This window comes from Ceratosolen solmsi, unplaced genomic scaffold, assembly GCF_000503995.2.
Source record: "Ceratosolen solmsi marchali unplaced genomic scaffold, CerSol_1.0 scaffold10, whole genome shotgun sequence".
In the NCBI taxonomy this organism is placed as follows: domain Eukaryota; kingdom Metazoa; phylum Arthropoda; class Insecta; order Hymenoptera; family Agaonidae; genus Ceratosolen; species Ceratosolen solmsi.
In genome coordinates, this window is record NW_011948412.1 from 19,014,768 (window position 1) to 19,028,802 (window position 14,035).

The 14,035-nt window shown below is 24.4% G+C and overlaps 1 protein-coding gene across 1 annotated transcript in view; it reads left to right on the top strand.

Moving 5' to 3' along the window:
* Gfrl (Glial cell line-derived neurotrophic family receptor-like) overlaps positions 1–14,035 on the top strand; it is a 338,959-nt gene that overhangs the window by 163,437 nt on the left and 161,487 nt on the right. The window contains 1 exon segment of the mRNA XM_011503933.1: positions 3,154–3,324. Coding sequence (XP_011502235.1) covers positions 3,154–3,324 — 171 coding nt within the window.

Sequence of the window (14,035 nt, forward strand, 5' to 3'; positions counted from 1 at the left end):
AAGAATATAAGATTTACAAAAAAGTAATAGTATCGTTATTTTAGCGCAAAAATTTGGTTTGTAGTTTATCGATGCTACATCGGTATTTATTTGCATGAAGTGTTTGAGGACCTTCATGAATTATTTTTTTGGAATTTAATTGAAACACTAATAGCAATTGAGGGGAGTGAAATAGAACCAATTTGTAACTGATTCATTTTATTTGAAACCGCGTACCAGCAGAATAATTGGATTATAAAATTCCTTTGATCCTACTCTTTATGCTTAGCTTTTATTTGTCTGAGCTTATAATAATGTAAAATTGAGTGATTTCTTTCTACCATATTTTCGCATAGATTTTTTCGTTGCAAATATAATTTTTTCATTATCATATCTGATAAAATAACCTTAGAAAGTCTTTGTAAAATTTCATATTGGTATATAATAAAACTTAAGTTACCTTCACAATCCAATTTTATAAATTATTATGATTAATTAGTGAAAGTTGTGGAGGATAATAGGTTTATTTATATATATTTATAAATACAGTAAAGGTGATCTATATAGTATTTAATTAATTATGTTAGCTTTGCATCATTTTAGACTTTCTATCCTACTTCATAATGTAATAGTCTTTATATTATTTTACTATAGTAAAGAAATTAATGTCATCAATAAAGTACATGCTTAATATTTAATTTATGCATGTATTTAATATAAATGCTTTTGATAATAATATATTCGTTTATTTACATATATTTAATTCCTTTCGTTAAAAACATCTTATTTATAGGATTAAAATATTGTTCTATTACTAATGATTTACAAAAGATTTATTATTTATTAAATGCCACAATTAATTATAATAAAAAAAACGCGATTCAAAAGGCTGTAGTTAATTAATTATATATTATATACAAATATATATATATATATATATATATATATATATATAATACTGTGCTAAAATTGTAATAGTTAATTAATTAACTTTATTTATATTTATTAATCCGAATTTATACAAATTTTTATTATTTATTTATGTATTATTTTTAAATAATTAATTAAGCAATAAATCAAGATAATTATAGATATATTTGGAATAGATTGAATAAGTTAAAAAATTTAAGACAATTAAAAGAACAACTACAGAGTAATTAAAGTCAAGTAATTGAGAGGGTAAAAAATCGGAAATGAGAAAGAGACGAACTGCTTCAATAATAAAAAATTTCAAATACAAGCTGTACAGATGAACGAAGAAAAGCACGAAAAAAGTGCGACAAAGTAAGCTAAAAAGAAATAAAATGATAGAATAAAATAGTAGCGGATTAAATGAAAAAAAAAGTAATAAAAGTAAAACATCTTGAAAAATCAAGAGAAAGAAAGAGAGAGAGAGAGAGAGGGAGAGAGAGAGGGAGAGAGAGAGAGGGAGAGAGAGAGAGAGGGATAGGCAGAGTGATAGGAAATAAGTAGAGAGCGATTGAAAATTGCCGTGGAAGTGTACAAAGTAAAAGGAAAATTTTGCCTGTGCGAGTGGAAGTTAATGTTTAATTTAAGACAGAGCACAGCGGTTCCCAGCTTGTGACGTGAAAGTTATATCCGGCCGTTGTTCTCTTTTGCATTAGAACTTGAGATATATTACGTAGTAGCCAGAGATAGAGAAGAATTACGAAATATTCATGTACCTATCCATGTGCTTAATAAAAGATTCATATTTATCATCAATTTGTATACATTTTTTATATGTTTCAAATTTCAAGATGCTATAACAATTTAAACTATTTAATTCTACTTTAATGGAGGAAATATTTCGATCGAGGAAATAATTTTTTAAGTTTGTAAGGAATTTAATATTATATATATATATATATGAAAATATTTTTTTTAATTATTGTTTGATTATATTTGCTTTCATAGTATTTTAATAAATAAAACATTTCATTAATAAAATATTTAAAAATATTTTATTGACATTAAGTACACCACGAAAATTCTTTCTGCAACAAGTATTGTTGAAAAATTAGTTGATATTAAAGTATTATTTCCAAATATTAACAATTTTCATATAATTAATTTGAATGATTTTTAATTGTCCTTGATATATTCACGATTGAATATAATTTTATTTTTGAAAATATGGATGTATATTAAAAATTTCATTAAATTTTCATTTACAGCAGAAACATTCAAGTGATTTACGATCTTTGCATACATCAATTAAACCATGTGTTATCTTAAAATAAAATATGAAAGAAATTGATACATTTTATTGAAAATGTATGTTCCAGAAAAGATGATATATTTATACAAGAAATATTGTAGTTAATAAAACTCGTTTTAATTTCAAGTTGAATTTCAAGACAAATTAAATTCAACTTAGCTTTAAAATTAATTCTTGTAAAAGTTATAATATAAGACATTATGCTTTTATTAAATTTTTTCTTTTATTTTAGTAATTGTTATTTCATCTGTGCAGTAATATTTCTTTTTATGAATTCAAATTATTTCATAAAAACATACTTTATGAAGAAACAACATTTATTACTATCTAATTTTTCATTAATTGGCCATACATTAATTCATGCAGTATGTGCTTGTATTTACTTTACTTGACAATTTATTTTATAGTGTTTGCAATGAATTTTCCCCGTCAATTTAATATTGAAATTTCAAACTTGAAAAGTTATGTTAATATAATGAATTTATAATATCGCAGTAAAAATGGGTGCGAAATATTAATTGATTTTTTATTAAAGTATAAAGCGTGAATTTGAAAAAGAAACATGGATTCATTAAAATGTAAAAATGAAGTATTTTTATTCCAGTGCATATTAATTATATATGTATGTATGCATATTTCCATATTCATTTCATCAGAATTTAAGAGATATGATATTTTCGTACTTTAAATGATTTTCGACCGATTATGTTCATGATATATTTAAAAATTTCAATTAACGGATTATTATAACAATATGAATATTTTATTAATTTTTCATAAATATTATAGTAAATATTAATATTCGAAGTAACAGAAATAAGTGCAATGCAATCTGCCAATATTTTTCGTCCTAAAATTATAATAGTAGTACATTCAAATATATCTTACTATATACATTTTTAAATATAATGCGGAGCCCAAAGATTGCCTGACCCGTAGATTTTTTATTGCAGTGGCGTGCTCAACAGTGACGATGACAAAGTGTCAGGCCGCTCTAAGGAGTCTACAGGCATTCGAATTTTTCAAGCCAACATGCCTCTGTAGAGAACCCCATGTCGACCCAGAGTGCAACAGTTTCCGCGATTTCCTCTTCGACCATCCCTGCATCTATGTTATGAAGAAAGGTACGTCGTATTTTATAAGCAATTTTCCGGTGCTTTGGTGGGAGGAGGGGTATTGCGTCATATAAACGATGGACTTTATTGAAATTCCAGGGCTTCATTGATTTTGAGGTTCTATTATAATTAAAAATATTGATTGAATCGATATTTATTTATAACTCGAATACAAATAGTGAATTTTCGAACTTTAAATAACACAATGAAGATGCTTGAGTATTTATTATCCATACGGCACAAAATTAATGGATATTATAAGCTATAATCGTCAAATTATAATGAAAAATATAAAAAATTAAATTAATATTTTAATCAAGTATTAATTAAATAACGCAGCGGTATTATTATTAATTGATACTAATTTCAATTTATTTTTTTTCAAATCTTTGTAATATGTTAAAATTATTTTTCTATATTATTGATAATAATTTTTATTTTAAATTATTTAAATATTTAATATTATATTATTACAAACATTTGTATAATGGCGCGTAATAAATGCCTGTAAAATAATATATAATAAATCTTAGACTAATATTAATTTATTAAAGTAATGTATGCTGAAGGAAACAGTAAATTTCTAAATGGCAATAGGTTGTTTAAACATAAGAAATTTTAGCTATAGTTTCTATATTGATTAATCGGTTTGATTTACAAAAGTGTTATGAATATTTATTTTTACATAAAGGGCACTCAAATTAATTAATTAATGATTGCCTTATCCATTTAACTAAATTTTTTCGTCACGAAAAAATCTTTTTCCACGTTTTTGCGGTACATTAACCTACCATTGCTCCACGGTAAATATTTGTTCCCCTTTCGTCTCCTTTATTCCTTATCCATGACTGCCTGAACGTTTTCATGTTAGCCACTTGAGGAAAGAGTTAATTAACGACTACGATATCATTTTTTAGCGAGTAATCCTTGAGTTATTACTTCCATTTCTTCATTTTTATAAATAAATTTACTCAGCCTTAAATGATGCTTCATTTTTCTGAAATTCTTTTATATGAAATTGGATATACAATTCCGAATATTAACTCTTAATTTGTATTGGAACAGCAATATTTTTCTAAAATTAAATTAAAAAATTATTCGAATTTTAATATCTTCAAAACAATATGAATAAATATGAAAATCTAATAAAAATTAAATGTTAAAAATATTTTAATATGTAATTAAATTTTAATATATAATATCTTTAATAAATACTCTTACTTTTCTCTATCATTTTCTCGAAATAATTTATGAAATTATATTTCATGCAATTATAGTAATTATTGGAATTATTAAAATCGTATTGTAATTTCATTAAATTAGATAATCGAGGATTATGATAGAAATTTAATTTATACTACACTGTTTTATATTCGTACAAATACTTAAATAGAAATAATATTGTGCTAATATATTGTGATAGTGTTGAAATAGCATTTAAGATATTTGTTTAATATTTTATAATTTTGCAGGTATTGTATTTAAAAAATTGTATCGCTATTTTATCTAGAATAATAGAATTTGAATAAACATAGTTAACTTCAAATAAATACAATATATTTACTGTATAAATAATGAATAAGATGAAATAAGTCATTCTGTCATTATTATGTTAATTGCTTCTTTCAATATTATCTATTATTACTAATTAAAATATTCCTTCTAAATTTCAAACGACAGCACGATATACAAAATATCCAATTGCAAGCCATCGGATGTTATCTTAGTCCCGTTATGAGCAATCCAACCGAATTTATCGAAGTTATAGCTCTGCTTTTCAAAATTCAGCGCACGGTTAATAATCTTCAAATGTTGATGTTCGAACTCTTGGTGTTCGAATTGTGGAGATAAATCGGAAACTGTATCGATAAGATGTATGTCGAATTCAGCTGCAATGTTGCCAACATCAACTTCTCCTAAGGGAAAGATTCATCTCCATCATTATCCTACGTCAACATTCTTGATCGCTTAGGCAAAATGGTCGACTTAATGAATCTATTAATTTAAATAAATTTAATTGCTGGATGATATAATATTTTTTAACTTCGTTCAGGAATAGTTCATCACTCTTATTTTTTTTACTGCTTTGGTAAAGCAATATCTCCCCGGTATATGAATATATAAATACATTACAACACTTCATTTTTTATAATCAATATTAGAAAATGAAATTCAATGGAATATATTACCTGAACGTATATTAGAGGTTTAGTATTCTACTATTTGATTTAGTAAAGATTATAAATGAAAGTATAAAATCGTGAAATCTTCAAAAACTAGTACTTTACTTTCCCGGAGAAATTCAATAAGGTATTTAATATGTTAGTAAGTCTTTTCAAAACTTTAATATCATTTTAAAAGATCACGGGGAAGTTAATAAATATTTAGAGGATTTCAGTTTCGTAGTTACTCGCGATGCATTTTCCAGAGAATTGGATGAATTATGAACCATCACAAAAAGTTTCATGCGATATTACACTCAATTAAAAGCAGACAACTAAGAAACTCCTAAAAGCAACACAAGAAAAAAGAAAGAGTAAAGAAGCCAGGGATGAATGAAATATACATAAATATACTTGGAGCAGGAGGAAGATTTTTGCACTATATTTCCGAAGTGAGAAACGACGACTGGATAGAGGCGTCGAGATGAGATGCTCGAATAGGACTAAATAAGTTGTGCAGTTAAAACATTTTTAATCCAAGGTATAATTACGTTTCAACTCGCTCTGTGTTGAATAGCAGATCCAACGTATATAATGAAAATCCATCCTCTAAACTTTCGCGAGTGCGCGAAATCCGATTATTTCGAATCAGTCACGAGGCGGCGGTTATAACACAGGGATAGGCACATATTATTTAATCTATTACGTGCACAACTCGTTTTTCCGAGTCTCTCAATTTCAGCTTTAGTTTTGTTTTTCTTCATTCATTTTTTTTTCTTTTTTATCTCGTAAGCTGTAACACTTTTCATTCAGATTATAAGCGCGTTCTAATTAATTTCTGGTTGACAAATTGATTTCAAATACAAATTCGTGCTGTGGTGTTGAACAAGAAAATACTACATGCAATTATAAACGATAATTTTATTTGTAATACAGGAGGCAATTAAAAAACATATTATTTTTTATTTTTAATAATGTTGTAATAATGCTTTGAGAAAAGTTGAATATACGAATATTTTTTAGTGTCATTATGGGTGCTGAATACCAAGTACTTTTATAACCTGTAGTTTATAAAATTGATGTTAAAGATTTTTATATCTGATTTTTATCCATTAATATAACGAAAAAATTAAGTCTCTTTGAAATACAGTTCTGTGTTGTCATTAATAGTTTCAGTTGAATTTATTGACGTTCTTAATTAAATTCTTGAATTTATATCTTAATCCATATCAATATCATTACCCATCTCATATCCTATTTACAGTGAATTATCTACCATCTACATTTTTAGCAGTTTAAAACCAATTGTACTTAATAACAAATAATTTATTTAAAGCAATTTAAATCTTATTATATTGAATTTAATAGACACTAGTATGTATTGTAAAAAGCATTCAATAGTTAAATATATTTTAATAATCATGTAATCAATCATATTAGAAAAAGTCAAATAAAATAATTAAGAAACCTCTAACAATGATCTAACGCCATTAAAATCATCAGAAGATGAATAGTGAATTAAAGTAATTTCTATAGAATGATTGCTTTAACAAGATGCTTAATGGAAGATAATTACACATGTGTTAGCGATAACTGTTTATTGAAAAGCACGAAAATATCAATGCCCATGTGTTTGAGACAATTTCCCTGTGCAATTAATGCCAACAAGATACCAAGCCACTAGTAGATATTATAGTATTTATACGAACCAAGGGAGATTCCGAATTTTTTCTCCCATTTCGTTTTTCTTCTACGCAAGGTAATTACAGTGATAAAAGAAGCTACTTATGATTTACTATTCAGACTAAAATTTAAATGCTACTAATGCATATCATTTGAACATGGTTAGAATTATGTATAAAGCCAAATTGTAAATACAAATTAGTACTTCTAAATTACAACGCACTTTCAGAAATTGTCAAACCATAGTCTCGAATAAATGAGTCATTTTAAAAACAATCATCTTACTGAAAAAAGGATCAAGTATTCAACGTAGCTGTGACTAATCAAATTATAAAAAGTGCATAATATATACAAATAAAAGTATAATATTAAATTTTTCTATAACATAACAAAACACATAATCAAAACAAGTTCCTCCAGTCATATTTATTACATAAATTGTTTATATTTTTTATTCACTTTTGACTAATCATATGTCATAATAATTAATATTTATTGGTAATGCTGATTAGTTAAAAATAATTATGGATTTCATGAAACTCTTGGATTATAATTTACAAAATCGTTACAAACTATCTACAAATATTTTCAAATAAATATATTTATTTAATATTATTGTCTTTATATAACGAATTATAAATCACAAAATTATGAACTCAAATCATAGTGTAAAGAAATTTATTATAAAACAATTAAAGTTGGATCTATTCACTGTTTATACAGTATATATACTAAATTATATTACTAAATATTTATTCTTATAAAAATATGCAAACTTTAATTAATAAATATTTATTTAGCGTATTTATGGACATACTTTAATTTTAATAAATATATTTTAGTAGAATATTTTCAGAATTTTAATACTGCTTACACTAATAAATTGAAATCAGTTTTTAAAATAAATAAAATATTTCATGAATTTAAATTAAATAGTTAAATATGAAGAAAAATCTATTACACATAGCTATATAAACATCTACACAGCTAAATACTCACGTACATAAACATTCATGCATACTTAAATAATATTGTGTAATCTTTAATTAAAAAGCCCAGTCAACTATTTAAACTATATGTATTAATTGTATTGTCATGTATTAAAATATCTTTAGTAGTTTTTCATTATAAAAGTATCAAATTATGTTTATTTTCAACTAAAGATATAATTATTATTCGAATATTACAATACAGTTTATTAAATACTTTAATAGGTCATTTAAATCTTTTAATAATTAAAGAATAAAAAGTATTTCACTATTCGATTTAATTTATAATTCTTAATATTCTAATATTTCTTAATAATATCTTATAATCTTAATAATATTTCTAATAATTCTTAATATTCTTAATATAATTCTGAATATTACACAACAGGTTGAAGTCGCTACCTATAAATTATTCTTTGATTAAACAACTTTACTTAACTCCAAAGTATTAAAAATTATACAGAAATAAAAATAAAAGACAAACAGAAAGAAGTCAAAAGAAATGCATCACACGTCTCCTGAATTTAGTATTTGACTAAACTGCGAAGACTTCGAAACAAAAGACGTGCAGTATCTTTGATAGGCTTCTCCGAGTTCCCTTTGCCTCTCTCTTATTCTACAGTTCTCTTTTTCACTGACTCTCCTTATGCAAGACTAAAGCCTCTATTCACCCCATTGTTCATTTTCCCGAGGGTTCGCCCGGCAGAGCCGTTGAGTCTTTTGAGCGCTCGAACGATTCACGAATAATTCTTGTACGTTCTCGTTTCTACCTCCTGCCTTTTTCCTATCGCATCTTCTTATTCTTTCTTTCCATATCTCTTTTTGTCTTCCTACTTCTATACTAGTGCACTTTGAGTGGGAGACTTGATTCTTGAGAGTACAGCGGATATACGATGTGTAAGCTGAAAGTCTTCGAATTGTACGCCCTCTTTAGCATTGATTTTCCGTTATTTATTTTATAATTGTAAACTACAATGTTTCTTTCAATAAGCTAACTTAAATCTCTAAACCTTTTGCTTTAGATATCTATAGTACAAAATTACCGAGTTGATGAAAAAATATATTAAATGGCTTGATGATTCAACAAATTGAATTACGTCAAAAAGATGATATGAGTGCAATGAACGCTGCCTAGTCAGATAATGTTTATTCTCATCAAACAGTTAATAATTGTTATCTAAAAATAAGCAGTTATTAAATATCTATGAATATTGCCAAATATTATTTTTATTCTAAAATTTGAATAAATAGCTTACATTAAATATACATACACACATACGTACATATATATATATATATATATATATATATATATATGATTATAGAATAATGATCCTATAAAATCTAAATAATAAAAGTAAATTGGACAATGATTCATTGTTTTCTAAATTTATGTACTCTGTTAATAAAGTTTATTATTATTTATATATTATCTCTCATTCAGTTACTGGGTATTATTTTAATAATGTTTGCAAATTTTAATACCTTTTAAAATGTTTGTAAAGCATTTGGAAATTAATTTTAATAATAAATTTCTTTATTCATTTTGATAAATTACATCGATTGTTACATATTAATTCATTTAAAACCTATCATTATAAAGTAATAATATTTTTTTAAACATTTTAAGCTTGAGAAGACTACAATATGCATTTACTATTGTGAACAATGAAAGAAAAAGAATGAAAGTAAGTGGAATGTGAAGTAATATCTTTACTGATCCGATAACAAGTGGATCCTACCGTTTTATATTTTTCAGAATGTTCATGGAGTAATAAAAACTATAAAAATAAAGCTGGTATAAAATAATTTTTGTTGTAAACTTTTATTTTCTTCGAACTATTTTATACTATTAATACTACATACTGAATAGAAGTCAATTTAGAATTGTTTTAATATCAATATAATAAATAATAAGTCTATCAATATTATGTATTTTTATTACTTTTTATAATAAATACCTATTAACTGCGATATATATTAAATTAGAACATTGTTATATTATTGATTTGAATTATATAAGTTCTCATTTAATTTTTCTACAAAATTGCATATATATATATATATATATATTTGAACTGTAGTACCAAGTTTTTATTTAGGAATTTACTTTAGTAATAATTTAATGTTAATTATCATAAACTTTTTCATAATGGTACATATTATATTGTCGAAATTTTTTATTTTCAAACTTTATATGAGTATAATCGATTAACATTTAGGGTAAAGCTAAATTTTAGCTCGTAAGTATTGTTTATTTTTATATTAATAAAATAAGCTTTAACTATTTAATGAAGGTAAAAATGTGAATAAATTAATTATAGCGCAATTATAAAATTTGGTTAATACTTAATATAATAACATTCAACGTAAGAGAAACATCTCATAAATAAATGTTAATTTAAAAATTAATAATGTTTTTATTGAATTTTAAGAATTTTTTTACACTATTATTATTATCGTATGATAATTTTATATAAAGTAATAGTATAGAAAGTAAAAGATATAGAAAGTAATAAATACAAATTGGCGTTTGAAAATTTAAATTTAAATTTCTAAATAGTATAATTTTCGAAATAATAATAAATACTAAGGAAATATATTTATTCCTAAGATAGATCTGAAAAATTAAGGAAGACTAGTGAACTGAAATGTTCAATATGTTAAATATTAAAATGGTTTTCGTTTAAATAGTTTTATTCATTGAGTGGGACCATTTATAGATTATTTATTTAATGTTAATAATACAAATAAAATGCTAATTATAAAAAGTTCAATTCAGAAGTTTAATTACTTTTGTTCATAAGACATTTATAAATTTAATAAATAAGCATAATTAATGAAATTTATTCGCTATTTAATCAATTTCGTATAATTGTTTTAAATTGATAGTTTAATAATTGTAAATAATTGAAATAGTACATTTCTTAATTTTCATAAAATTATAATGTTTACAAAAAGAAAATTCATTAATTTTGATGATGATCTAACTAAAACCATCGGCTGAGAAAACATGAATATCGATTTTTCTTGTGCAAAGCCAAGTTACTAACGTTCTTGATGTTTTCATTATTATAAATCTTATTCATTATTATTTATAATTAATTATTTAATCTTAATTTATTATAAATTAGCTATACATGCTTATTGTTAATTGGGCTATCATAATTCGTTATTTTAAAACTAATTTTAACAATAAATGTAACAGCTTATCATTTTAGTTATACCTACATATTTTTGTATTCAAATGTTTAATAAATACTATATTAAAAAAATATATAATTCTGATTAGAAATATATCTTTCGAGATTCAAGTTTATTATGTATGAATAGTAAAAGAAAATATTAGAGAACAACATTTTCATCAATAATAAATGAATATTTTATAACATTCGAAATAAATGTAAAAATATATTTAACTTGTTTAGATATAAATTATGATTATTTATATTAATTTATGATCATAAACTATGATTATTTATATTAATTTATGATCATAAATTATGATTATTATAATTGTTATTTAGACATAATTAGTAAAATTTAATTATATACTTTTAAAAGTTTTTACAAATATTTTCTAAACTTCATTATTCAATTTGGATATTACGAAGTCTTTTAATAAAAGAAACTGTTGGAGGTGGATCCACGACGTCATATATAAAAATATACACCTATAATCATCTTTAATCGATAGTTTAATCCATGATGCGGCGATATAGCCGCTAAGAAAGCATTTCAATTCTGCGTTTGATATTTCGTCGTCTTGAAAAAGCAGATTAATTTATTGCCTACCGATATAGTAAATTAAGAGTAACTCTCATTTTGGTGGTTTCGACGCACTCTAATTAATCATCTTTGATAAAGTCAAAGTACGTCAGTAGAGTTTCGCATTGTCTTTTATCATCTTATTTCACAACCTTACCGCAAGTATATATAAAGCACTTGTACACTGTATCACTTCTTGAAATCTTAATATTACGTTTTGAAACATACACTCAATACTTCAATGCTCAATATGCAATCGGAAAGTTTATAAAAATTTATATTTGGTAAAAGTCTCGTAAGGGAATTACATTTTCAAATATCTATCTGTCATTTAAAAATTATGTTTAGTTAAATAAATGAGAGTTCCATTGTAAGGGATACTTTTTCTCCAGTATTTTATTTGGAGCTACGCCCCTTGACACAAAGAGACCATTTCTTTGGCTGAAGACGGTATGCGTGCATGTACGTACGAAGCTCATTGCTCGTACTTCCGATAAATCGCGCATTCGACTGCTATGTCTTCCGCTACCCTGCAAGAACAACTGCGCTCGTATGCGCTCACGGAAGACGGCTTTTTATTACATTTTCTCAGCACCTTTTTCCCGAATATTTCCGGCGCGTATCGCCTAAGCCTTATACTATTCAGCCAATAAAATTTCGATCAACCCGACGTATTCGGTGATTGTACTCGAGCGATTTATGTTCTTTCTACAGAAGCGCATCCTTATTAGCGTTACACCATCTCCTTTCAAACTTCCTTTTCTTTTCGTTTTCAATTCCATTTCATCAATTCATGGGTTTGGTAAATTAATGATAAAGAATAACGAGAGGTATGCTTATTTACTTCCGTCTACTATGCAAGAATATTTTCTATTTTACTTTGAAAATTTTTACATGAAAATTGTTTTTCATTTTCAGTATATTGCTTATACTCCTTGAATTAAATTAATTCCTAAGTATAATGAATCCTGTAGACGCGGTTAAGCTATAAGTGTTTAAAGCAATTATGATTGTCAGGGGATTGCTATTTATACTTTGTACGGCATAAGCGTTAAAATGTGAATACACATACATATATATAATCACTGTAAGTATTAATTTAATTATGTTGCATACATAATTAAATCGTCAATCATGAATTTTCATAGAATTTAGGAGAGAATATAATTATCAGAACTTAATTGGTAATTATTGAATTATATAAAGTGTGTGAATAGTAACGACATTCTTAATTAATACAATATCCTTCATAAATTTCATATCAATAAATTAATTGCTTAAATGATAACAACAAAATATTAAATTAGCACATTTATAAATCTTAAATATTTAATGTAAAACTTGTACTAACTAATTAAAGCCATTCTACGGAACATGGCACATTGTTAGCATTAAAAACAACAATTGTCATATTGCAAGTAACAGTAAACGAAAATATAATTGTACAGAATGTGAATAAATAATATTAGTAAATAAAAGATATACATAAATTGTGATTAAAAATAATCGTTTTTGTTATTGTTATTATTGATATTATTGATATTATTGTTAAAAATAATGTCATTTTTTATTGTTATTATTATTATTATTATTATTGTTATTATTATTATTATTATTACTAGTATTGTTATTATTTTACAATAAAAGGAAATAAACTATTTTTTTACTTAATAATTGTATTTTATATTCATGTTAATAAATATACTATTTAGTAAACTATATATAGAATATAGAAATTCAATTAAATTTTGTTCGAAGATTTTTAAATTTTGAAATTAATGTTTTTGTCGAATTTTATTTCCCTTAAGCTTTTGTGAATTGCTATTGTATTATTATTTCATTATACGGAACCTCAAAAAATATTGAAATATTTTGATAATATTTTACAATACATATTTAGGATCATTCTTCTTAAGAATAATAAGATGTTGATATGTAAAACTATTACTATATATATCTATAGTTATATATAGTAGGTTTAGCATCTTTTAGTATTTCATAGAATTAATTATATATTTATTGTGTTTTAAACCAATCTGTGTGTAAATAACATATTAACTTAATCATATAAAAAAAATATTATTAATAAATGACCATTATCTTAAAAAGAATTCGACA